We start from the raw sequence: 24,262 nt of genomic DNA, 5'->3' as shown, positions 1-24,262 counted from the left end.
AGGGGGTGTGGGAGGGGGGATGGGCTAAATGGGTAAGAGGCACTAGGATTCAACTCCTGAAATCATTGTTGCACTATATGCTAACTAATTTGGATGTAAATTTAAAAAAAATAAAATTAAAAAAAACACCTCAACATAAATAAAAAAAAAAACTCACCTAAGATGGAATATACAATCTGAATATTCCAATAACTATTAAAAGAATTGAATTCATAGTTTATCTAAAAAAAAGCATTAAATAGACTCAGTGTTATTTGAAGGTAAAATTTAAATAACTGGGTATTTTTCTAATTATTAGTGTGAACTACAGACTATCTAGTCTTCTATCATTAGGTTGAGTCATATGAACTGCTGACATGCAACTAATAAATACAGTACTGGCATAGGTTCAGAGTAATAGCTTTCATCCCAATCTCTCTGATCATTCTTTTGAGCCTATTGATGGTTCCACTCTAGTGTGCTCCCAGGTTTGGTCCTCAGCTCTCTCCTTTTTTAAGTTTATTTTTATTTATTAAGAGAGAGATACAGAGCAAGCAGGGGAGGATTAGAAATAAAGAGACAGAATCCCAAGCAGGCTCTGTGTTGTCAGGGCAGAGTCTGATGCAGTGCTCAAACTCACGAACCGTGAGATCATGACCTGAGCTGAAGTCAAGAGTTGGACGCTTAACCAACTGAGCCACCCAGGTGCCCCCTCAGCTTTCTTCTCCTTCAGATCTCCCAGAAGGTTCCTAATGACTATTCTATGGTTTTAATCAGAGACTGAAAATACAGAGAGGTTTTATCTAGCCACAGATGCATTTCATTGGCCTACATAGTTTGTTGTTATTGTTTAATTTGGAGATCTAACACACACATACGCAAACTCCTACCCACACACACACACAAAATTGGATTCTGGCTTCTCTTGAAAAACTGGACAATCTGGCAACACTGGACAAGCATTAGCAAAAGCCTACAACTGTCTGGAATAGCAACTAACTTCCAACAGGGCATGAGTTTTCCAAATTGCTAAAGTCTTCAGTTAGCTTTACTCTTCACTCATTTATTTATCTGCCTAGCTCTTAGACATTCAATTTTTCAACTGCTAGTTCTACTTACTAGCAATGTGCTGATAAGCACCAATCTCCATCTTCAGCCCAGACTCAGATCCAGTTGCCATCCCCATCTATACCTATGTGTCCCACAGACATAAGTCCCTTACCGTCTCTGTTCCCCTAGTTTCTCTACCTCAGATGTTGACAAATCCAAACAGTATGCCAAGCCAAGAATGTCACCTTTACTACAATCATTTTCTCACTTCCCATTTCCCAGCAGTCACCAGTTTCTACAGATGCACCTCCTAAAAATCTCAAATCTATTTCCTCTTCTCCTTCCCCATTACTACCGCTTTCCCATTCAGGCGCTTATCAACAATCACAGCTACTCATCTAAAGCCCATGTCTCACTCTGTCTCTTCTCTGCTTAAAACTCTGCTTCACTGGTTCTTCACTGACCTCAGGATAAAATATAACCTCTTTATTTTAGATGTAAGCTTCTGCCTATATCTACAGCCTCATCTTCCCATTGTTCTAAGAGTACCAACCTTCATAGTTCTCTGAACACAGTGGCAGCATCATATTTCCATACCTCTGCACATGCTACAACATCCCTCAGCCTAACAAACTTGTCCAATCTTCAGAAGTACCACGGAGAGAAGGTAAGGAGGAAGCAGAAGGAAGCAGCGTCTGGTTACAGGAACCTTTTAATTTTTACATTAAATACTTTATTATAAAAATAATTACTTGGTAACAAAAAACCCTGCTCTTCTGTGAAACAATGAGTGACTGCCTTTTTTGTCTCTTCATTATTTCAGTGTCTTATACATATTTCTACCTCTACAGCATATTTCACATTACATTACAATTACTTCTTTACAAACTCCTTGACATCATGGCCCAAGTCTTATTTACCAGTATATTCTCAATTCTGAAAACAGGGAGTTACACATACTATATACACAATTAATGTTTGAATTCAACAGCCAGTCTATACCAAAACTACTTTCCATCCACTGTCTATGAGAGAATCTATATGCAAACAAGTTTGGCTGACTGATAGGAAAGGGAATCATTTTTTGCCCTTGTTCAAAAGAAAAAAGAGCCACCTTGTAAAGATAAATTGGCAACTATTTTTAATCTCTGACAAAGGACAGAATGAAGTTGTAGTTTTTAAACCTTTTTAAAGCTCTAACATGCTAGAACTGTAATTTCAATGATTACCTAAAGAAAAAAAACCATAATAGAGTATTTCTTTTTCAAATCCAAAGTTAATTTAAATTGACTTTGTTTTGATAATTTTATGGCATCTCTTAAAAATTGGAGACATTCTTAAATAATAAGTTACCAGAACTGGGAATCATAGTGATAACAAGTAATCTATTGTTTTGGGGGAAAAAATTTTTTTTGGTACCAATACTCTTTATTATAAATAAATGATGTTTCAGGATATAGGATGTGGAGGGCAGCTAGAGATTTAAACCATAGTGAAAATGAAGGTGATAGGTAACAACCTACCTATGTATATTTCCATACTCTTGACTTTCTTTCTTGTTATTATGGATGAACTATCTGTGCTCTTAGAGAAAGGCAATGCCTCAGCTCTGTATTAGATCCCATCCTCTCTTGTGTTCTCAATAACACTCATCCAGCAACTCTCCCCTTTCTCTCCTGCATCAATTTTTCCCCTTTTACTGAATCACTGCTAACAGCATAAAAACATGCTATTATTTCTCTTATCAAAAAAATTTTTTTATTCTCATTGTCCTCTCCAGCTACTGCTGTAGTTCAGTAATTTCAGCAGAATGTGAAAGCACTGTCTATACTTCCATCTTACAATTGTTCTTCTCAAGGTTATCAGTGAATTCCTAATGGTTAGAAGTCCTCTGATCACTTCATATCCCTCAACTTACTTGATCTATCAGGAGCATCTGACACAGTTGCTGATGCCTCTGCTCTCCTCTTTTAGAACACTGTCTCTTGGCTTCCAGGGTACTACATTCACCTGGTTTTCCTCCTTCTTTTTCATTGCTTCTTTTTAATCTCTTTTGCTAGTTCTACCTAAGCTCTGTGCCCTATAAGTAAAGGTTGGAGTGTTCGAAGGCTCATTACTTGGACCTCTCTTTTCTCTCTACACTTACTCCTAAATTCTTGTGGCTCTAAATACCATCTATATGCCAATGACTTCCAAATTTACTTCTTCAGCATGAACTCCTCTCCTGAACTCCACACTTCAAGTGCCTACTTGACATCTCCATCTGGATGTCTGATAGGCATCTAGAACTTGTTAATAAACATGTCCAAGGCTAATAAGCTCCTGATGCCCACATCCTCTCTCTAAACTAGTTCCTCTTGCAATCTTCCTCACCCCAGTTAATGGCATCTCCATTCTTGTGGCAAGTCAAAAAATCTTGGTGTCAACCTAGACTCCTTTATCTCACGTGCTGTAGTTTAACCTTTAAAATATAGTTATCATATGACAATTACTTAACAATATAAAAGGAACAAACTACCAGTACATGGAACAACATGGATGAATATTTAAAACATTATGTGGCGTGCCTGGGTGGCTCAGTCAGTTAGGCATCTGACTCTGGATTTCGGCTCAGGTCATGATCTCATGGTTCGTGAGTTTGAGCCCTACATTGAGCTCCCTGCTGCCAGTGTGGAACCTGCCTGGGATCCTCTCTCCCTCTGTCTGTGCCCCTGCCCCTGATTATATATTAAACATAAATGTATTTATGTAAATTTATAAATAAAATAAAACTTAAAAAACAAAAACAAAAACATTGTGCTGAGCTAAAATAAAACCAGACAAAAGAGAGACATAATGTGTGATTCCATTTGTGTGAAACTCTCCAAAAGAAAAATCTATAATGATAGAAAGTAGATCAGTGGTTGCCTGGGGCCAGTGGCTGAAAGTGGAGACTGAAAGAAAAAAGGAAATCTTTTGGATGACAAAAATGTTCAATATCTTGATTGTGGAAGCAGTTATGAGTAATAAATTTGTCAATACTCACTGAACTTCATAATGTGTACATTTTATCATATATTAATTATACCTCTATAAAGATTAAACATACATACATAATTCAACTATTTCTCACTGCCTCCCTACCCCCTGAGTTACCATGTGGGAGCTATATCACCTCTCTGGATGACAATAGCCTGACTAGTTTCCCTGCTTCTGTCCTTGCCTCCTGCATTTTATTCTCAACACAGTGGCCACACTGATACTGTTAAAAATTACATCATGTGACTCTTCTTCTCAAAACCCTCTAACGGCTTCTCAGTAAAATTCAGCATCCTTACTCTGACATATGAGGCCTCACATGACCAGCTTCTCTGTTACCTCATAGATCTCATTTCCCATTACCCTCCCCCATGATTACTTGCACTCCAATCAGAGGTGGCCTCCCTGCTGCTCCTGAAATATAGCAGGCACACTCTTTTGCACTTCTTATTCCCTCTGCCTAGGCATGATGTACTCCCTATTACCAACCCCAATAAGGCCTTAAAGTTTGTTTCCTCACTTCCTTCAGGTCTTTCACCAAAGGGCACTGTCTCACTGAGTCTTTCCCTGGCCACTCTCAAATTTCAGCACCTCCGTGCCCACATATACAACCTCACTTGTATTTCATTTTCTCCTTTCCTGCTTTATTTTTTTCTCCCCAGGCCTTAGCACTGTTTTATGTATTTGTATTTTACTAATATATATGTTACTTATATCTTATTGGCTTTCTCCTCTACCAGAATGGATGACCCAAGAGATAAGGAATTTTATCTGCTTTGTTCAATACTGTTACCCCAGATCTTAAAATGGATGTTGAATAAATGAATGTATCTCAACAAATTCTAGCTTTCCCTTTAATAGCTGATAGTAAGTAAAATTTACTTTATAGATGCATCAACTGACACTTTATTTGCTTTAAAAAATTCTGGTAAATTAAATAAAAACTTCAACACACTTAAACATATACAAATATATATCAGCCAAACTTGTTTTCAATTCTAATCAAGAATACAGAATCTATCAGGGGTGCCTAGGTGGCTTAGGCAGTTAAGCATCCAACTTCTGCTTAGGTCATGATCTCATGGCCCATGAGTCCAAGCCCTGCATCAGGCTCTGTGCTGACAGCTCAGAGCCTGCTTCAGATTCTGTGTCTCCCTCTCTCTCTGCCCTTCCCCATCTCTCTCTCTCTCTCTCTCTCTCTCTCAAAAATAAACATTAAAAAATTAAAAAAAAAAGAATACAGAATCTATCAGACATTAAGAACTTTTTATCAAATTTTCAGAGAATTTCTTCTGAGTAAGGATCTATGTGAAATAACTCTCATTACTGCCAAGAATATATAGAATATAGAGTCCTGCTGAGTTCTTTACAAAAGCCAGATAATCTCATGTTGCCTGAAGCTCCCATTACTATTACAGTAGAGAAAACTAATCAGTTTGACAGCCCCAGAGCTAAGAATTCATTTTAAAAATACATATAACTCTTACTTACACTTGTCATTTATATCAATAAAAGAATTAAAGGAATTGCTTATTTTATAAGCAAACCACAGAAATATGGGACTATCAAACATAAATAATTTAAAAGTTAGAAGGTACAGGTACCCTTACTCTAGAGGTCTGAGTCTCCTCTCCTTTAAATAGGCAAACAATACAGCTTCTGGAAGTCCAAAGGAGGTGTCTCCTTAATAACTGCAGAGGAGAAAATTCTATACTGCAGCCTTCACCTGCATCCAGCAGCTATTACTGGAAACACATTAAAGTATTCATATTCACTCAAGTAAAGAGTTTCAGTGTGGGGGTGTTATCTACTTTAGTTTATGAGCAGCATTATATATTCAACCTAAAAATAAAGGCCCCGAGCTTTCATAATAAGATTTAAAATGTTTTGTAAAGTTAAATGCAGTGGAAAATTTCAGAAAGGATTATTAGTTAAGCAGCTCTGAATAAAGAGTATAACCAAACACAGTAAATATTTTAAGGATGTTTTTTCCTGAAAGGATTAGGTGTATCACTATTGAGTTATATTGGTTTGTCTTCATCGTATATAAGCTGCATCTTTCATTTCTATGTGTCAATTTCCTAAACAAGACAATGAAGAAAAATAACTTCACTATACTATCCTAGCATGGAAGGACAATAGCTGTCTCAACATCTTGTATAATGAAGTCACTGACTTCATAACCCAAAACATTTTTAAGCTATCAATTTATTTAATATATTTATTTACACTGGTACACCTAGCATCTATCATAGTGCATTGTCACTTGTAGTTCAGAGAAACTGCTAACATATCCAAAGCTTCTCATTTCTAAGTTCCATGGAATGCTTTAACATAAAATAGAGGTTACTCTGGATAGGCAAAATGACAAAACCATTAGTAACAAAGCTAATAGACATTCCTAATAGATGAGAGGTACATTATACATGAAAGGTGCATCATTAAAATTGACTTTTATTTGCTGGTTTAGTTTTCAAAGCAAGATGAAATGAGAATGATCATACAGTACCTTACCCTTTCTACCGGTGAACCATAGCATGCAATGCCGAAACATAGCAGTGGCAGATGGCATTGGTGTTATTAACTATAAAAAGGATAATAGCAGAGAAATGACGGCTGGCAGACAACACACAGAAATGCAGATGAAATGAATGCAAACTTGCAGTTCTTGAAGCAAAGCAAAACCTTTAAGCCAAAGGTTGCCATTAGCTTCAATTTAATTTACATTTTGAGTTTTACACAGACAAACACTGCAACCTTCACAATCAGTCTTTAGACTCTTCATGCAGAAGCAGAACCATACTCCTCGATAAAGAAGATCAGCAACCTTCTGTAAACACAAGCCAGCAGCAGCAGCAGCCCATTACTTTCTCCCTTCACTGATTTTTATCCTTTAAATTTTTAATCTCCAATTGCAGCCAGATCCACAGTCGTTTCAAACAGATCTGTATCCACTGCAGATACAAATCCCTGCCTAACCTGCAGTACCACTTCATCCAGAACGTTCCTGTGCACTCATTCATGCAGATCAGTTGCAAAACCATTCAAGTCATCCAGCAAACAACCCAAAAGAGAAGGAAAGAAGCAGTTGGGACTGTGAAGAGAAAGAATCTCTTCTTTCAGCTCACCCTGGAAATGGAAGGTTTTCTGATCAACAGTTATTGTGAAGGTGCTGTCGTCCTCATCGTCTATACCAATCACAGCTCCCTGTGAAACAAAGAGCAAAATCCCAATAAGGCAAACAATGACATCAGCAATATTCACTACTGCTACAGCCCTGGAATGCTTAATGCACCGAGGACACTGGCAGTAAGCTAGACACAGAAAAGGGGAATCTGAGACCGTATTTTTGCTTAGGGAGGAAGAACTAAAGGAGAGGGGATGGCAGGGCACTGTAGTACTCTGCATAGCTACCTTCTATCCTTGCATAAGGGGCATGGTTGTGGTGAGGGGGAGGGGACAAACATAGAAGCTGAGTCTAGAATCTGTGTTTCAGAGTCAGCCACTGAGGCTTTCTGAGCTTTGGACTACTCTCTAAAATTGGGGGGTCAGAAACCTCCACCTCACCCAGTTGTTGTGAGGCCAAAGAATGCAGGTCCTCTTCAGCAGGCTGCTTTGTGTTACACTTCTTAGTGCAGAAATGTCAGGTAACACTTGCTTTAAAACACTACCCCAATCAATTCTTCCCAGTGTGCCTTCATTTATACATGGCTGTGCAACTGCACTTTCCACTTTCTGCTGTAATTTTCTGTTCATATGTCTGCCTCCTCCCACTGAAGTGCCATGAGATCTTGGAAGTCAAGGACTACATTATTTATTTTGGTACATGACCCTTAAGTACACATCCAAACTATGTTTTCTAATAAAAGCATGAACAACTCTTCAAAGACAGGGGAGGAAGGGAACGTATTTGTAAATTGTTTGTACCAAGAAAGTGGATAGGCTGGGTTTTAAACTTTTTTTGTGTTCAACCTCAAGCAGCTCATGAAGACAACAGGAATTAAGAGACAGGAAGCTACTCAAAACAGGGAGTGTAACATTATAATCAGTGTCCTTGAGAAGTGTCTAAAGTATTCCAGAGAGAGAAGCTAGAGAACCTGAGATAGGCAAAATGCTCCAGGATGGTTACAAAAGTAACAGTGTGTCACAGACAAAACCAGGACCTTGAAAATGGGGGTTGAAAAGAATCGGGGGGCCAAAATACCTAATCTCATGAAAAAAGGCTACTCCTATTACAAGAGGATTAGGTAATAGAGCCAAACATTTATTAAATCTCTTCTCAGAGGCCATCTGGATAAACCCCAACTATACGCAAACCCCACTGACCTGAATTATCTTATTCTTCAGTTTTGGATTGGGTTAGGATTGTTACCCCATTTTCAGATAAGGAAAGTATCTCCTGAGAGTATAATGACTTACCCAAGGTCACACAAAGAATGAATGTCAGAACCAGAACCACTGGCAGGATACCTACTTATTCCATGACAGCAAATATAGACACATTTCAGTGGGTAAGCAAGTGTGGGACTGGATCTTTCTGGTTAACTGAGTTAGATGTATCAAATATTTGCTAAGTCATAACTAAATACAAAAATATGTGCTAGATACAGCTCTGTAATATGTAACAACAGTCCCTGCCTTCAAGGCACATATACTTCAGAGGAGGAGATAAAACATGCAAAGAGGTGAGTATAAAACAAGGCAAAAAATGATCTCTACATCAATGAACTTTGAAAACATCATGCTAAGTGAAAGAAGCTAGTCACAAAGGACCATAAGGTATAATTCCATTTATATGAAATGTCCAAAACAGGCAAATTCATAGAGACAAACAGTACATTAAAGTTTGCCTAGGGTTGTGGGGAAGGGAAGAAGTGGGGTAAAATAGGGAGTGACTGCTAACAGGTATGGATTTCTTTTTTTTTTTTTTTTAATTTTTGTAATGTTTTATTTATTTTGAGAGAGACAGCATGAGCAGGGGAGAGACAGGCAGAGGGGAGCAGAAGATCTGAAGTGGGCTCTGCACTGACAGCACAGAGTCCGATGCGGGGCTTAAACTCACAAACTGTGAGATCATGACCTGAGCTGATGTCAGACACTCAACCAACTGAGCCACCCTGGTGGCCCGCAGATAGGGGTTTCTTTATGAAAACATTCTAAAATTGATTGTGGGAATGGTTGCTTGACTCTGTGAATATACTAAAAACAATGAATTGTATACTTTAAATGGGTGAATTGCACTGTATGTGAAATATATCTCAACAAAGCTGTTATAAATCACTCCAATCCCAAATGTCTGTTCTTTCTTTTGGATCCCTTAATGTAAATTTACCATTTACCTGGTCAACTCAGATGGAAACCTCTAGGTTCTACACATGTCCTCCTTCATTCCATCCCCATAAGTTGTGCTCATTCCACCCTTGAACCATAATCTCAAATATGTCAATTCTTCTCCATCTATGAATTGCCAACACCCGAATTCAGGCTCTCATAACTCCATGCTTGATAAGGCAGTCTGTCTCCCTTCAGTCTGGCTACCTTTTTAGTCCAGTCTTTTGCTATTGCTAGAGTAATATTTCTAAACTACAGAGTCTCACAAGAGAAAAAGATGTTTAAAACCTTCCTTGGGTCTCTGAACTAAGAGATAAAGTCAACATTTCTTCATAATGCCGATCAAGACTGTTCAAAATCTAACTAACTTAGGAAACTAACCTTTCCACTGTTATCAACTAGACCCTTCCTCCTTACCACACACAAAGGCCCTGTACATACAGCCCCAACATTTCTTCCACGCACTGGGGGGAAAAAAACTAAACACACCAATTAATTTCACTTTTTTATGTCCTTTCTTATGCTCAATTACCAACCATTTACGAAAAAAAGCAAAACCCCACATCTCCCCCTAGCTACAACCTCCTTTTTCACAAAGGAGTTTTTTTTTTTTTTCTTTTTAATGTTTACTTAACTTAGAAAGAGAGAGACAAAGTGCAAGAGGGGAAGGGGCAGAGAAAGGGAGACACAGAATCCAAAGTAGGCTCCAGGCTCTGAGCTGTCAGCACAGAGCCTGATGCAGGGCTTGAACTCACAAACCTCGAGATCATGACCTGAGCTGAAGTTGGACGCTTAACTACTCACCCAACCAGATACCCCAAGAATCAAAAATTTTTTTAAAAAAAACTTTTTAATGTTTATTTATTTTTGAGAGAGAAAGAGGGACACAGTGTGAATGGGGGAAGAGCAGAGAGAGAGAAAGACACACAATCTGAAGCAGGCTCCAGGCTCTGAGCTATCACCACAGAGCCTGAGGCAGGGCTCGAACTCACAAACTATGAGATCATGATCTGAGTGGAAGTCAGATGCTTAACCAACTGAGCCACCGAGGTGCGCCCCCCCCCACCCCAAGAATTAATTTTTTTTAATGTTCATTGTTTATTTTTGAGACAGAGAGACAAGGCACGAGCAGGTGAGGGGCAGAGAGAGAGGAAGACACAGAATCTGAAGCAGACTCCAGGCTCTGAGCTATCAGCACAGAGCCTGATGTAGGGCTTGAACTCACAAGCCATGAGATCATAACCTGAGCAGAAGTCGAATGCTTAACTGACTGAGTCACCCAGGCACCCCTCACAAAGGAGCTTTTTAAAAATTGACAATGTCTTAACCTTTCATCCACTCCTGCAATCTAGCTTCTTTCCCACCACTGCACCAAACTACAGTCACACAGTTCTCCAATGACTGCTTTAGTACTCTCTAGTTATGTCATACACCACCAGTCTAAAGCACTGTTGCTGCTGCTGACCGGTTCCTTCTTGAAACTCTCCTTCAATGGCCCTTAATTACCTAAGCTGTGCTTCAGAAATATTTCTACTTAGGTCCCTTTGACAACCTATACAGGAGAAAGTAGTCTTTTGTCACCCATTATAATTTATCTCTCCTCTGTCCAAATGCTTCTGTGAAGACTCTGGAAGATAGCTAACAATCTCCCAGTCCAATTGGGTCTTGACATTATCCTGAACATTCTTCAACATACAGATGTACAATTCATTTGACAATCTGGCCTCCCAGTTTCCTGATTTGTTCAACTCAAATAAACTTCACTGCCATTCTCCTTCAGTCACTCATTCCCAATGGCAATACACCTGCACTACCCAATATAACAGCCATTAGTCACACATGGGTATTTAAATTTTAATTAAAATTTAAAGTAAGTTACTCAGTCACATTTCAAGTGCTCAATAGCTACTACATGCGGTTAGTGGCTATGAAACTAAGTGCAGATACAGAATATTTTAATAATTGCAAGAAGTCTACTGGACAGTGAGTGTTGCCCTAGATCTTGTCATCATAGAGACATAAATCACAATAAATAGTTAATACTGCCTGTTACTGAATATTTTCAATGACCCAGGCACTATAAGCATTTTGCATATTCTTTATCATTTGAAAACAACAACTTCATATTGAAAGGTGACATATACATAAATCATAACCCTACAAGCTTAGTGAAAAGAAGTTCCCTTTGTACCCTTTCTTAATCATTAGCCCCACTCTCCATTCCAAAGGTAAATACTATCTTTCTTTCCAACATTATAAATTATTTTTGTCTGTCTTTGAACTTTATACAAACGGACTTCTGCAATATACTTTCTTTTGTGTCTGGCTTCTTTCATTTAACATAATGCTTGTGAAATGCATCACAGTTATTGTATATAGCAGTAGTTTGTTCACTTTTATTGCTATATATAGTATTCTTTTGTATGGATTTTCCACAATTTATTTACAGTCCCACTGTAGATGGATATTTATGTTGTCTCCCGTTTTTGATTCATAGGATCATGCTGCTAAGGCATTCTTATGTATCTCTCTCATTATACATATGCTTATATTTTTATTAGGTACATATCTAGGAGTAAATTTGCTAGGTCATAGGATATCTACATGCTAATTTTATTTTTTTAATTTTTTAATTGTTATTTATTTATTTGTAGTTTGAGAGAGGGAGGGAGGGGGGACAGAAAGAGAAAATGGGGGAGAGAAGGAGAGAAAGAGAAAAAAATCCCAAGTGGCTCCACGCTCAGCATACAGCCTGATGTGAGGCTGAATACCACAACCCTGGGACCATTACCTGAGCCAAAATCAAGAGTCAGATGCCCAACCAACTGAGCCACCCAGGCACCCCTATTCACTGTTTTAAATAGGCTCTATGTCCAATATGGGGCTTAAACTCATGACCCTGAGATCAAGAGTCACATGCTCTACCAACTGAGCCAGCCAGGCACCCTTGCACATGCCAGTTGTAAAAGATACTGTCAAATAATTCTCAAAAGTGGCTGTGCCAATTATACTCCAACCAATGGTCTACAAAAGTTTCAACTGCTCCACATCTTCACTAACATTGTTGTACTTTAGTCATTCTGGCAGGTGAGTAGTGCTATCTTATAGTGGGTTTAATATACATTTCATTTCCCTGATAACTAATAAGGTTAAGTATCTTTTCATGTTTCTTGGCTATTTGAATATCCTCTTGTGAAATAGTGACAAGACTGGACGATTATTTTATAATTATCTGTAGAAGCTTTTTACATATCTTGGATATGAACCCTTCTCTAGTTATGAATTAGGCAAGTATCTTCTCCCATCCTGTTGCTAGTCTTTGTATTCTCATAAAGATGTCCATGAAGAATTCTTAGTGTACACTAATTTTAGTGTAGTACAATGTATTAATTTCACACTTTATGATTGGGCTTTCTGTGTTTTAAGAAGTCTTTCCCAATCTCAAGGCCATGAAAATATTCTCTCCAATGTTATCTTTTAGAAGTCTTTACATATGGATATCAGGTGAAGTAAATCCTCCACCTTTTTTCTCTTGGCCTTTATAAGTTATAAATCAACATCAGCACCACAGTCAATGCCCAGGTCCCCCTAGGCCACCAGGTGAGAACAAGTCACCATTTCTACTGGGGGTCTGTTGGTTGACTGAGATGGCAGGAATCAGAAGTGGGTGTTCTTGGTCCTTTATAAATCTGAATAAGCAGAACAAGTTACACAAAAACTTGCTAGGATTCTGACGGAATGAACTGGGACTGCCAAATATTTAAGTCTCTTTACATTTCAATGTTTATAGTTTTCTGAGTAGAGGTCTTGTCCACCTTTCATTAATGTTTATTAAGTGATTAATGTTTTTGATGCTATAGTAAATATTCTTTATTTTTAAAAATTCATTTTCTAATTACTAGTTGTTAGTATATTAAAATACAGTTTATTTTGTATAATGACCTTGTATCCAGTAATCTTGCTAAATTCATCTATCAATTCTAATAGTAAATCTGTAAATTCTCTTGAATTTTCTGTTAAGTTGCTACAAATAATAACAGTTTTAGTTGTTCTACTCCAATTCTTATACCTTATATTATTTTTCGTGCTTTATCCATTGACTAAGAATGCCAGTGCATGTGTGGTTAAAGACTGCCACTAGAAGAGCAGATGACGGTGAATCTAAGTGATGACAGAGGGCATCCTTGCCCTTGGTCTCTCTCCCATTGTCCTCTGTAGCTATTTAAAACCTTCTCTATTTACCTTGAACTCCCAACAACAACATAAGCAGTCATCAGGTAGAAACTCTAGACCTGCTATGCCCTCTCACCCAAACATTCACCTGCATCTATACCTACTCTTGCTTCCTTTCCACTTGTCATAATGGAAAAAGGGCTCCAACCCCATCACTGTTCCTTAGATCTCTTACTCTACCAAATTTTCAACTTCTTTGACTACTGGCTCTTTCCCAACAGCATTTACACATGTTGAAATTCTTTACCCTATTTAACAACAACAATCATTCATTCAATTGTACATCCTCATCTAGCAACTGGCCCACACCTCTCATTCCCTTCCAGTCAACATTATTATTTAGATTTGTCCAAGCCTCCTAAATTGTTTTAGCCTCCCATTCCTTGTGGGATATGTAACCACATCAATGGCTCTTCTTCACCTTCAAGTAAGGTGACCATATGACTTGGTTTGCCTGGGACAGTTCCAGATTATTTCTGTTGTCCTGGCATAATAATGAATAGAGTATCCTGGTCTTTTATTCTTGAGTGTCTGGTTTAAGGGATATGGTCACGCTGGCATAGCCTAGCCTACAATGTCCTCAGTGATTTGCTCCATACCTACCTCTCATCTCTTATCAAATTCTACAGTTGGACAGTTTGAGGTTTACCAGTTGTCCCAGGCTCTCTTCCACCAAACATTCATCCTTTCACTTTATCTGAGTGTATGCTACTTTATTTTTTACATTTGGTAAAGCAAAACTCTGTTTGCTAATCCACATATTGAATAACATTCTACCTTAAACAAGTTCTTTACGATGCAAACCCACCAATATACCAAAGTTTTTATTTCAGCCTGCTTTTATGACCCACTGTACCAACACAGTAAACACATATATTTTTCACTTACTTCTCACGATTTCTATTCTGAATATATGAGATACTCCACCTTGCAGGTTATCAGTACTTTGTGTTCACCAAGATACCTGCTGCTTCAGGGTCACACTATCCAAGTTCCAGATAGAAAGTAACTAGAGCTGGAGTCTAGTGCAACCAGATGAAATTTCTGACTTTCTCTCTTCTTTCTTCTACACACAAACATACCCCAGACATGAGTCATAGTTCTGGTACCAAAGACAGAAAGTTTTGCTCTCATGGCTTAGAAGAAAAACAGAACAAAACAAAACAGAACACCACAAAACAGAATTCTGGCTATTTTGGGCCAATCTCCCTTTGCAAGAAGAGAAAATTGAATTGGTAAACTGGATCTAAGATAGTAAGAAAGAAATGATGACTCCTCTAGGACACAGACTGCTCATATAGCTCCTAAAAGAAATGTACACAATGTTATAAATACACAGCACAGCCACTCCCACAGTAACTCTACAACCACATCCTTTCTCTCCTTGCTGAAATATTAGAAACCTATCTTACATTCATATAACACATTTAAATATGAACTTGGAGATTCAGACAGAACAGGTATTACACTTCTTTAGAAATTAGAAAACAGGCTCAGAGAGGTTAAAAAAAAAAAATTGTCCAAGGTCCTACAACTAAAAGGCAGGAGAATTCAGGTTTTGGAATTCCTGATCCAAAGCCCTTTCTTAATAGGGCATTGTTATAATAAGCAACATTCACTAATTACTTCAATAGATTTATTAAATACCTATTCTGGGCCAGGAACATTAATAGCCAAGGAATATAAATAGGATAAAATATATCTCTGCCCTTGAAGAGCACATCATCTAGAGGGGAAAGAGAGGAGTCAACAATACAGAAGGAAATAGGAAAGCCTGAGGTCTGGCCTGCTTACCCAAATGCTGTTGCATGGAGGACCTATTTTAACATCATTCATTGATTTAACGTATATTTATTAAATTTTCTAGACATTACTATAGCTAATAGGAATAGATCAGTGAACAATCTGCTTTGCTGTTTTCACTAAATATTGTTTTGAGGTTTCTTAGTGCTGTGTGTGTGTGTGTGTGTGTGTGTGTGTATGTATATGTATATATACATATATACATATATATATACATATACATACACACACACAAACTTTTCATGCTGAGAATATATATGCACATATACACGCACACACACACAATCTATTTTGAGAATACATATGTACGTTTTACCTGCTATATAGTATTTCTACTATATAAGTATTCCACAATGTGTCAGTTTCCTAACATTTAGGTTATTTTTCATTTTTCCTGTTCCAATAATCCAGCAATGACCATTACTGTATATGTCTCCTGGTAACACTTCTATAAGAAAGTAAGAATATGCTCTAAAATGGAATGAGTTCCAATTTTATGTAGAGTTGGGCACATCTTCAACTTTATTAAATACTACAAAATGTCTCCGTAAGTGTTGTATTGATTTATATCCCAACCAGTACTATATGAAAGTTCTTACATCCCCAATCATTAGCCAACACTAGGAATAATCAGACTTTATAAACCCTTGACAATGTGATAAAAATACTATCTTCCTGGAGTTTTAATTTGCATTTTCTGATATCACTGAGAAATAAGAACCTAGTTGCATTTATTGCCATTCTTATTTCCTCTTATATGAATTGAGTGTACATATCCTTTGTGCATTTTCTTTTAGGCATTCTTTTGTCTTTTTTACTGATTGGTATGTGTTCTTTGGGATTTCTTTTTGTCTTTTTTATTATTAATCTGTAGGATTTTAAAAATATACCCTGGATATTAATCTTTTGTCAGTTATATGCATTGTAAATATCTTCACTCCTGTCCACGCATTATCTTTCTCTTCAATTGTGGTGACTTTTGGTTGTTGGTGGTGGTCAAAAGTTTTAAAATTTGAAGGTTATCAAATCTACCAATCTCTTCTATCATGGTTTGTGCTTTAAAACATCCTATTTTGTCTTGACATCATAAAGACATTCTTCTATATATTCTTACAAGTATGAATTTTCATTTTATACCTTTAATACTTCTGGAATTTATTGTGTATAGCATAAGGTAGGAAGTAAATTTTATTTTTCCCATATGGGCAGTCACTTGATCCAGCTTCATTTACTGAGTGACAGTATCTGGTTTGAAATGTTATCATATTCTTTTTTTTTTTTTTTTTAATTTTTTTTTCAACGTTTATTTATTTTTGGGACAGAGAGAGACAGAGCATGAACGGGGGTGGGGCAGAGAGAGAGGGAGACACAGAATCGGAAACAGGCTCCAGGCTCTGAGCCATCAGCCCAGAGCCTGACACGGGGCTCGAACTCACGGACCGAGAGATCGTGACCTGGCTGAAGTCGGACGCTTAACCGACTGCGCCACCCAGGCGCCCCTGAAATGTTATCATATTCTGAACTGTCATAGTTGTGTGGTTCTATTTGAGTTTTCTCTTCTTTGCCACTGATCAATTTCTTTCCTCTTATATCAACACCATATCATTTGAATAACCAGTTTCATAAAAAGTCTTAGAAATGGCAAGTCCCCCAACTCCTTATTCTTCAAATTTTTCTTGCCCCTTTACCATTTTAAATGACTTTTAGAATCACCTTGGCAAGTCATTTAATAAGCCTAATTGTGGTTTTGACTGAATCACATGTATTTACAGATTAATTTAAGGGATATAAGCATAAACATGATATTGAGTTTAACAAGTAGGAATAGTATAGATTTTTTTAATGGTCAGATCTTCCTTTAGTCTTTCAGTGATGTGTTACAGTTTTCCTCCACCAAAGGAATGCACAGATCTTGTAAAATATATCCCTAATAACTTCTGGCTATTATATTTTTTAATAACGTTTTTCTAATTGTTTGTGGGTTGTATAAGGAACACTATATGTTTTCTGCATATTGATTTGATATCCAAAAACTTTGCTGAAGGTTAGTCTTTCAAATAGTTTTTCTGTAGATTCTTGTGAATTTTTTTTATGTAGACAAACATTATCATCTGCAAATACCAGTAATGTTTATTCTTCTCTTCCAATCCTTTTTCTTTGAATTCTTATTTCTTATTCTTGTGTTACACATTTGCCAGGACCTATAGTACGGTTACAGAGACATCATCAGCAAATCCTAATTCTCATTCCTCCTTCCAGGCCTTATATTTTCCATATCTTTTGTCTTATAGCATTTACTAGGACCTCCAGAGCACAATATTTAAAGGAGTAGCAAAAGCAGCCACTTAGGTTTGCTACTGACTTTAAAGAGAATGCTTCTACTATTTCACTATTAAATACACTGTAGTATTGCAGTAAATACCCCTTATCAGGTTGAGATTATTCTCTTCTATTTCTAGCTTGCTTAATCTTGAAGGCATGTTTCATTTTAGTCACTACTTCTTTTGCATTTATTCAAATGATCATGTAGTTCTTCCTCTTTTGATCTATTAATAGGATAAATAACTTTAATTAATTTTCAAATTAGCATCATAGTATTACTAGAATAAACTTCATTTGGTCATAATACTTTTTTTTTTATACATCACTGTGTATGGTTTGCTGTATTTTGTTTAGGACTTTGACATCTATATTAATAAAGGACACAAGCCTAAAAATTTCCTTTGTTATTTTTTTATTACTTTATTATTACCTTTTTCTTTTTCTAATTTTTAGAGTTAATGCTTAGTTCATTAATTTTCAATCACTGTTTTATATTAAAATTATAAATCACAGACTGCCTTAGATGCAGCTTTAACATGTGATCCTTTCATTATTATTCAGGTTTAAATATTTCATAATTTCCATTATTATTTCTACATTCACGAATGAATTATTTAGAAGTATGTTTGTAAGGCAGTGAGTGGTTACTGTTTTGTTAAAGGTTTCTTAATTTATTCCACTTTTGTCAAGGAATGTTATCTATGTGAACTGTGTTTTTGTTATTCTTTTTCCATAATAATTTAAATTTCTTTTTCTTAAGGTATAGTAGGTCTCATATTAATACTGTTTCTAAGCTTTCTTTTGGCTAACATTTCCTGGCTAACATTTCATCACTTTCTTATTTTTTTTTTTTAAGTTTGTTTATTTATTTTTGAGAGGGAGAGAGAGAATCCCAAACAGGCTTTGCTCAGCATGGAGCCTGATTCAGGCTCCATCCCACAGCAGCAAGATCATGACCTGAGCCAAAATCAAGAGTCAGACACTTAACTGACTGAGCCACCCAGGTGCCTCCATCACTTTCCTATTTTTAATTTAATTTGTAATTATGAAATATTGCAAACATTCAGAAAATATAGCAAAATGGTATGTATGTGTCAATGAAAAGATTAAACAGAAATTTACATCTTCCCCAAGGGACGATATTTTCAGTGTCAAATTCAGGAAGAGATGATGTTTGCAAAAAAGCTAATGAATTAACAAAAAAGGCAGAAATTAATAGAGTCATTTTTCATAATGAAATGACAAAACAACAGACAAAAGTTCTTACAGGATGCAGCTCTAAGGGGACAAAACTGAACACATTCTTAAGCTTATACATAAAACTAAAAATACCTTATTGCATCCATTCTAGGATGGCAATAATTGTAAGACGAATCCCAATGCCTGAGATGTTAACATTTGAAAAAATAATGTAGAATCAATGAAATAAGGCACTAGCAGAAAAAGTCAGTGCTAAAACTGTGTTTTTTCTGTTTCACCACATTTTATTTTCTGTTGTAGTTAAGTTCATTTTGGAAGGCTATTTCTTTCTTTTTTTTTTTCCTTAAATTTAGTTAACATACAGTTCAATATTGGTTTCAGGAGTAGAATTCAGTGATTCATCACTTACATACAACACCCAGTGCTCATCACAAGTACCCTCCTGAATACCCATCACCCATCTAGCCCATCTCCCTCCATCAACCCTCAGTTTGTTCTCTATCACTAAGAGTCTATTGGGGCAGCTGGGTGGCTTCAGTCAGTTAAGCATCTGACTTCAGCTGAGATCACGATCTCACGATTTGTGGGTTCAAGCCCGCCATCAGGCTCTGTGCTGACAGCTTAGAGTCTGGAGCCTGCTTCAAATTCTGTATCTCCCGCTCTCTCTGTCCCTCCCTGGCTCAGTCTGTCTGTCTGTCTGTCTGTCTCTCTCTCTCTCAAAAACAAATAAACATTAAAATTAAAAAAAAAAAAAGAGAGACTCTTGTGGTCTGTTTCCCTCTCTCTTCTTTTCCCCCCTTCCCGTATGTTTATCTGTTTTGTTTCTTAGATTCCACATATGAGTGAAATCATATGGTATTTGTCTTTCTCTGATTGACTTATTTCACTTAGCATAATACATTCTAGCTCCATCCATGTTGTTGCAAATGGCAAGATTTCATTCTTTTTGATGACTGAGTAATATTCGTGTGTGCATGTGTGTGTGTGTATAAAACTTCTTCTTTATTCATCAGTCAATGGACATTTGGGCTCTCTCCATAGTTTAGCTATTGTTAATAATGCTGCTATACACATTGGGGTACATGTAGCCCAGTGCTAAGACTAGTAATAATCCATCACAATACACTGCTGACCTCTCTTGTGATGAACTAAAAGAAAAGAGAACAGATGACATATCCCTCAGGAAATCAGTCAACTCTGATGACCAGCACAACTGGTAAATGGAGTATTCAGTTTCACTGGACTGGGTAAAAACTGTTACTGTATTAGAATACTTTTTAATATATCAATTAATTTGATATTCATAATTCTATGAGTAAAAAACATGATGCCCATTCCAGAAAATAGGACTCAGCGCGGAATAGATGAGTTGCCTAAAGACACGAGCTAGTAAGAGGCAGAATCTGGATTTGAATTCCATTTTATGTATGGCTTGTTTTTATCTATATCTCACACTACCTTTTTAGTATTATTACTTCTCCCTTTTGCAGATTTTTCCTGGAAATGTCAGTACTTTGCTTTTGGCTAGTATGTGTGTGGGACAGATGGAATCAGACCCTAGGTCTCAACCAACATTTTACTTTTCCGTCAAGGCAAGGGCACCATCTAGTGGCATATACTTTGCCACCAATGTAGTCAAAGACAATAAATAGATGGGAAGGAAATGGTTTTTCACAGTTCCACTTTCCTCCACTGGTTTGACACCACCTTGTCACAAGTTGGAGTGTGTCTGCATTAACTCTTGTAAGTCAAAAAGAACAGGAGTCTGGTAACACTAAAGATTAAACAGAGTTTAGTAATGAGACAGACTCAAGTTCAATCCTAGATTCACCATTTACTTTGTGACCTTGGTAAGTTGCTAAAAGTAGCCTGAGTCTGTCTCCTTATCTGTAAAATGAAATAACATCATTTACCTGACAAGATTATTATGGGATTACATGTGAAAATCATCCAGCACACTACCTGCTAGGAGAGCTTCCTCAATAACTACTTGTTCCTTTCCCTATTCTCCTTTTATGTAGATTAAAACCACCTGTGTGTTCTGCTTTGTTTTTGTTTTTAATTTTAAGTAGGCTCCACACCCAATGTGGGGCATTACCTCAAGACCCTGACATCAAGAGTCACATGGTCTACTGGGGCGCCTGGGTGGCGCAGTCGGTTAAGCGTCCGACTTCAGCCAGGTCACGATCTCCCGGTCCGTGAGTTCGAGCCCCGCGTCAGGCCCTGGGCTGATGGCTCGGAGCCTGGAGCCTGTTTCCGATTCTGTGTCTCCCTCTCTCTCTGCCCCTCCCCCATTTATGCTCTGTCTCTCTCTGTCCCAAAAATAAATGTTGAAAAAAAAAATTAAAAAAAAAAAAGTCACATGGTCTACCAAATAAGTCAGCAGGCACCCCCTGCTTTGTTTTTTTTAGAAATCATACCATACCACTGGCTCATACTGTGTTGAAGATAACTTCCATAGTTCTTTTGCAAGCAAACTATAGTAAAGGCAAATTCCACAACATTTATTCATTATTTTTCTAAATCTACAAAATCAACACTAAGCATTTTTTGAGTACCTACTTACTACATAAGCAGACACTGTGACAGTGGATGGGAACTCACTATTGAGTAGGGAAAACAGATAAAATAACATGTAATACTATGTAATAAGTACTTTCATGGATATAAGTGGCAAATGTAAAGATACAGGAGGACTAAGTCTGTTTAGACGGATGTGGATCAGAAGTGCTATACAGAAGAAGGAACACTTGAAAAGTCTTTAAAAGATGAGCTTACCAGACAAGGGCACAGAATTTGTCATAAGAAAAAAATATATCAGTATATCAAAAACAATGATGAATGAAGAAACACAGTGAGGAAATACAAGTACAGTGTGGTTGGAACACAGTCTGGGATGGATGGAGAGGCAGGGAGAGATCTATGGCCCAAGACAATCAATGATAGCTCATTAAGCTCACTTGGAATCTAGATGTTAAATGCACTGTCTATTGCCACCATTATCATCATCATCATCCATAGCAGTTATCATGTATTAGATGTGTAATATGTGCCCAAACCTGTCCATATATAATTGCTAAGCCTTACAACAACCCTGTAAATTATAGTTTATCTTCACAGAGGTTAAGAAATGTGCCCAATGGCACAGAGTCAGTAAGGGGTGGAGCTGAGTGAGATTTAACCCCAGGTCTCTGACTCTACTACACCAGTTGCCCCAAACTTGGCTACACAATAAAATCACCTGGAGAATCTATTTTAAAAAATAGGTTCTAGGGGCGCTTGGGTGGGTCAGTCAGTTAAGCATCCGACTCTTGGGTTTCAGCTCAGGTCATGACCTCATGATTTGTGAGTTCAAGCCCCGCGTCAGGCTCCATGCTAGAAGTGCAGAGCCTGCTTGGGATTCTTTCTCTCACTCTCTGTCTACCCCTCCCACTCTTGTTCTCTTTCTCTCTCTCTCTCTTAAAATAAATAAATTAATTTAAAAAAATAAAAAACATGTTCTAGACCCTATTCTAAAACAGTTTGTCTAGAGAGTAGGAGGAGGGAACATAATTGTAAACAAAGTCTCCAAATGATTCTGAAATAGGAAGCCAAATGGCAGTCCAGCACTTTGAAAATACCACAAAGACTCTTAAACCACACACACACACACACACACACACACACACACACACACACACACAAAATGAATTCACAGCTTCCATCTATGTGCCAGGTGCTTAATTGTCACAAAATTCTGCAAGGGTATTATAATCCCCACTTTAAAGAGAAAACCCAAACTCAGGAAGCTTACAGACAGCTTCCCTCTTGCAGTCAACATGTAAAAGGCAAAAATAAGATTCAAACACAGGCATATCTGTTCTTCTCTGTCATGCTCTGTAGTAAGCTACATTCTAAAAAAAGAAAAAAGAAAGACCCTAAATGACCCTTGCCCCTATACAATCTCCCTTTCATAGGTGGGTGGAAACCTATGAATGTGATGACCTATCTATGCAGTTATTATATTACAGAATGAGTTATCACTGGAGTGATTATGGCAAAAGGGAGATTATCTGGTGGTGTAACCTAATCATACGAGGCCTTTAAAAAGCAGTGTTTTTTGCAGCTAGTAGCAAAATGGGGAGTAAGAGAGATACAAAGGGGCGCCTGGGTGGCGCAGTCGGTTAAGCGTCCGACTTCAGCCAGGTCACGATCTCGCGGTCCGTGAGTTCGAGCCCCGCGTCGGGCTCTGGGCTGATGGCTTGGAGCCTGGAGCCTGTTTCTGATTCTGTGTCTCCCTCTCTCTCTGACCCTCCCCCGTTCATGCTCTGTCTCTCTCTGTCCCAAAAATAAATAAAAAACATTGAAAAAAAAATTTAAAAAAAAAAAAAAAAGAGAGATACAAAGCACTAGAAGGATTCAAGGTATCTGCCCTGCCACCTTGAAGATGGAAGGGGACACATGACAAATAGTATGTGCAGCTTTTAGAAGTTGAGAGAAGAACCCAGATGACAGCTAGCAAGAAAAAAAGAACCTCAGTCCTACAGTCACAAGGAACTGAATTTTGTCAATAACCTGAATTACCTGGACCCTTAGATTCTTCCTCAGGGCCTCCAGATAAGAGCTCAGCCCAGTGAGCGGAAGGACTGGGATTTCCCTTTCCTTCAAACACAGCCATTTTAAGGTCAGATCACCTGGAAAACCCAGGAAATCAATCTGCAAAGTGGCAGAAGGATATCCACAGGTGGAGGGAGACAGCATGGCAGAATCAAGGTGCGTGTATGTGAATGGCACAGGCATGGAGAGGAGAGAACCCCTTCTGTGGAGAGATAAAAGGGAGAGAAAGAGAGGCTATGGAATTGGGCGGTACTGAGTTGAAACAAAAGGAAAACCTCTCCGGACCACACACTGGGGAACAAGAAATACAGAGAGTGCCAGCTTCTACTCTGCAAACAGCCTTAGCTGCTGAATATCAGGCTCCATTAAGCCTGAACTGTGTGCACATGCCTGGCAGGGGAAAAGCGACCTCAGGGGCGCACTGAGAGAGGTCTCCGAACTCAAGTACTGTGGGAAGAGGGTTTATTGCCTCCCCAAGGACAAAAGATGCTGCAGGCTCCAGCCAAAGGACTTTTATCTGCAGAGCTGAGTGACGCTACCCCAGAAGAGGGCCCTCAGAGGGTCCACCCCAGAAGAGGTGCAGGGTCCTTTAAGACATCAGGTTTTGAATCCCAGCCAAGTGCCTAGGAGGGGGGGGTGGCGGGGAGAACTGTGGAGCAGGGCAAGCCAACTGCTAGGCTGTGAGGGCTGCCTGAACAGCATGTTTTGAGACACCTGGTCTGGGAAGGAG

The 24,262-nt window shown here is 38.0% G+C and overlaps 1 protein-coding gene across 11 annotated transcripts in view; it reads right to left on the bottom strand.

The window, feature by feature from the left end:
- OSBPL9 (oxysterol binding protein like 9) overlaps window positions 1-24,262 on the bottom strand; it is a 199,457-nt gene that overhangs the window by 108,826 nt on the left and 66,369 nt on the right. For 9 of the 11 annotated variants that reach the window (XM_043578758.1, XM_043578761.1, XM_043578759.1 and 6 more), the window contains exon 3: window positions 7,176-7,254. The exons of the other annotated variants lie outside the window; for them this stretch is intronic. In XM_043578758.1, coding sequence (XP_043434693.1) covers window positions 7,176-7,254 — 79 coding nt within the window. The remainder of the gene's footprint in view (window positions 1-7,175; window positions 7,255-24,262) is intronic. 11 annotated transcript variants of the gene reach the window in all.

Source organism: Prionailurus bengalensis, chromosome C1, assembly GCF_016509475.1.
Source record: "Prionailurus bengalensis isolate Pbe53 chromosome C1, Fcat_Pben_1.1_paternal_pri, whole genome shotgun sequence".
NCBI lineage: Eukaryota > Metazoa > Chordata > Mammalia > Carnivora > Felidae > Prionailurus > Prionailurus bengalensis.
This window is presented reverse-complemented; position numbering and strand designations above follow the sequence as displayed.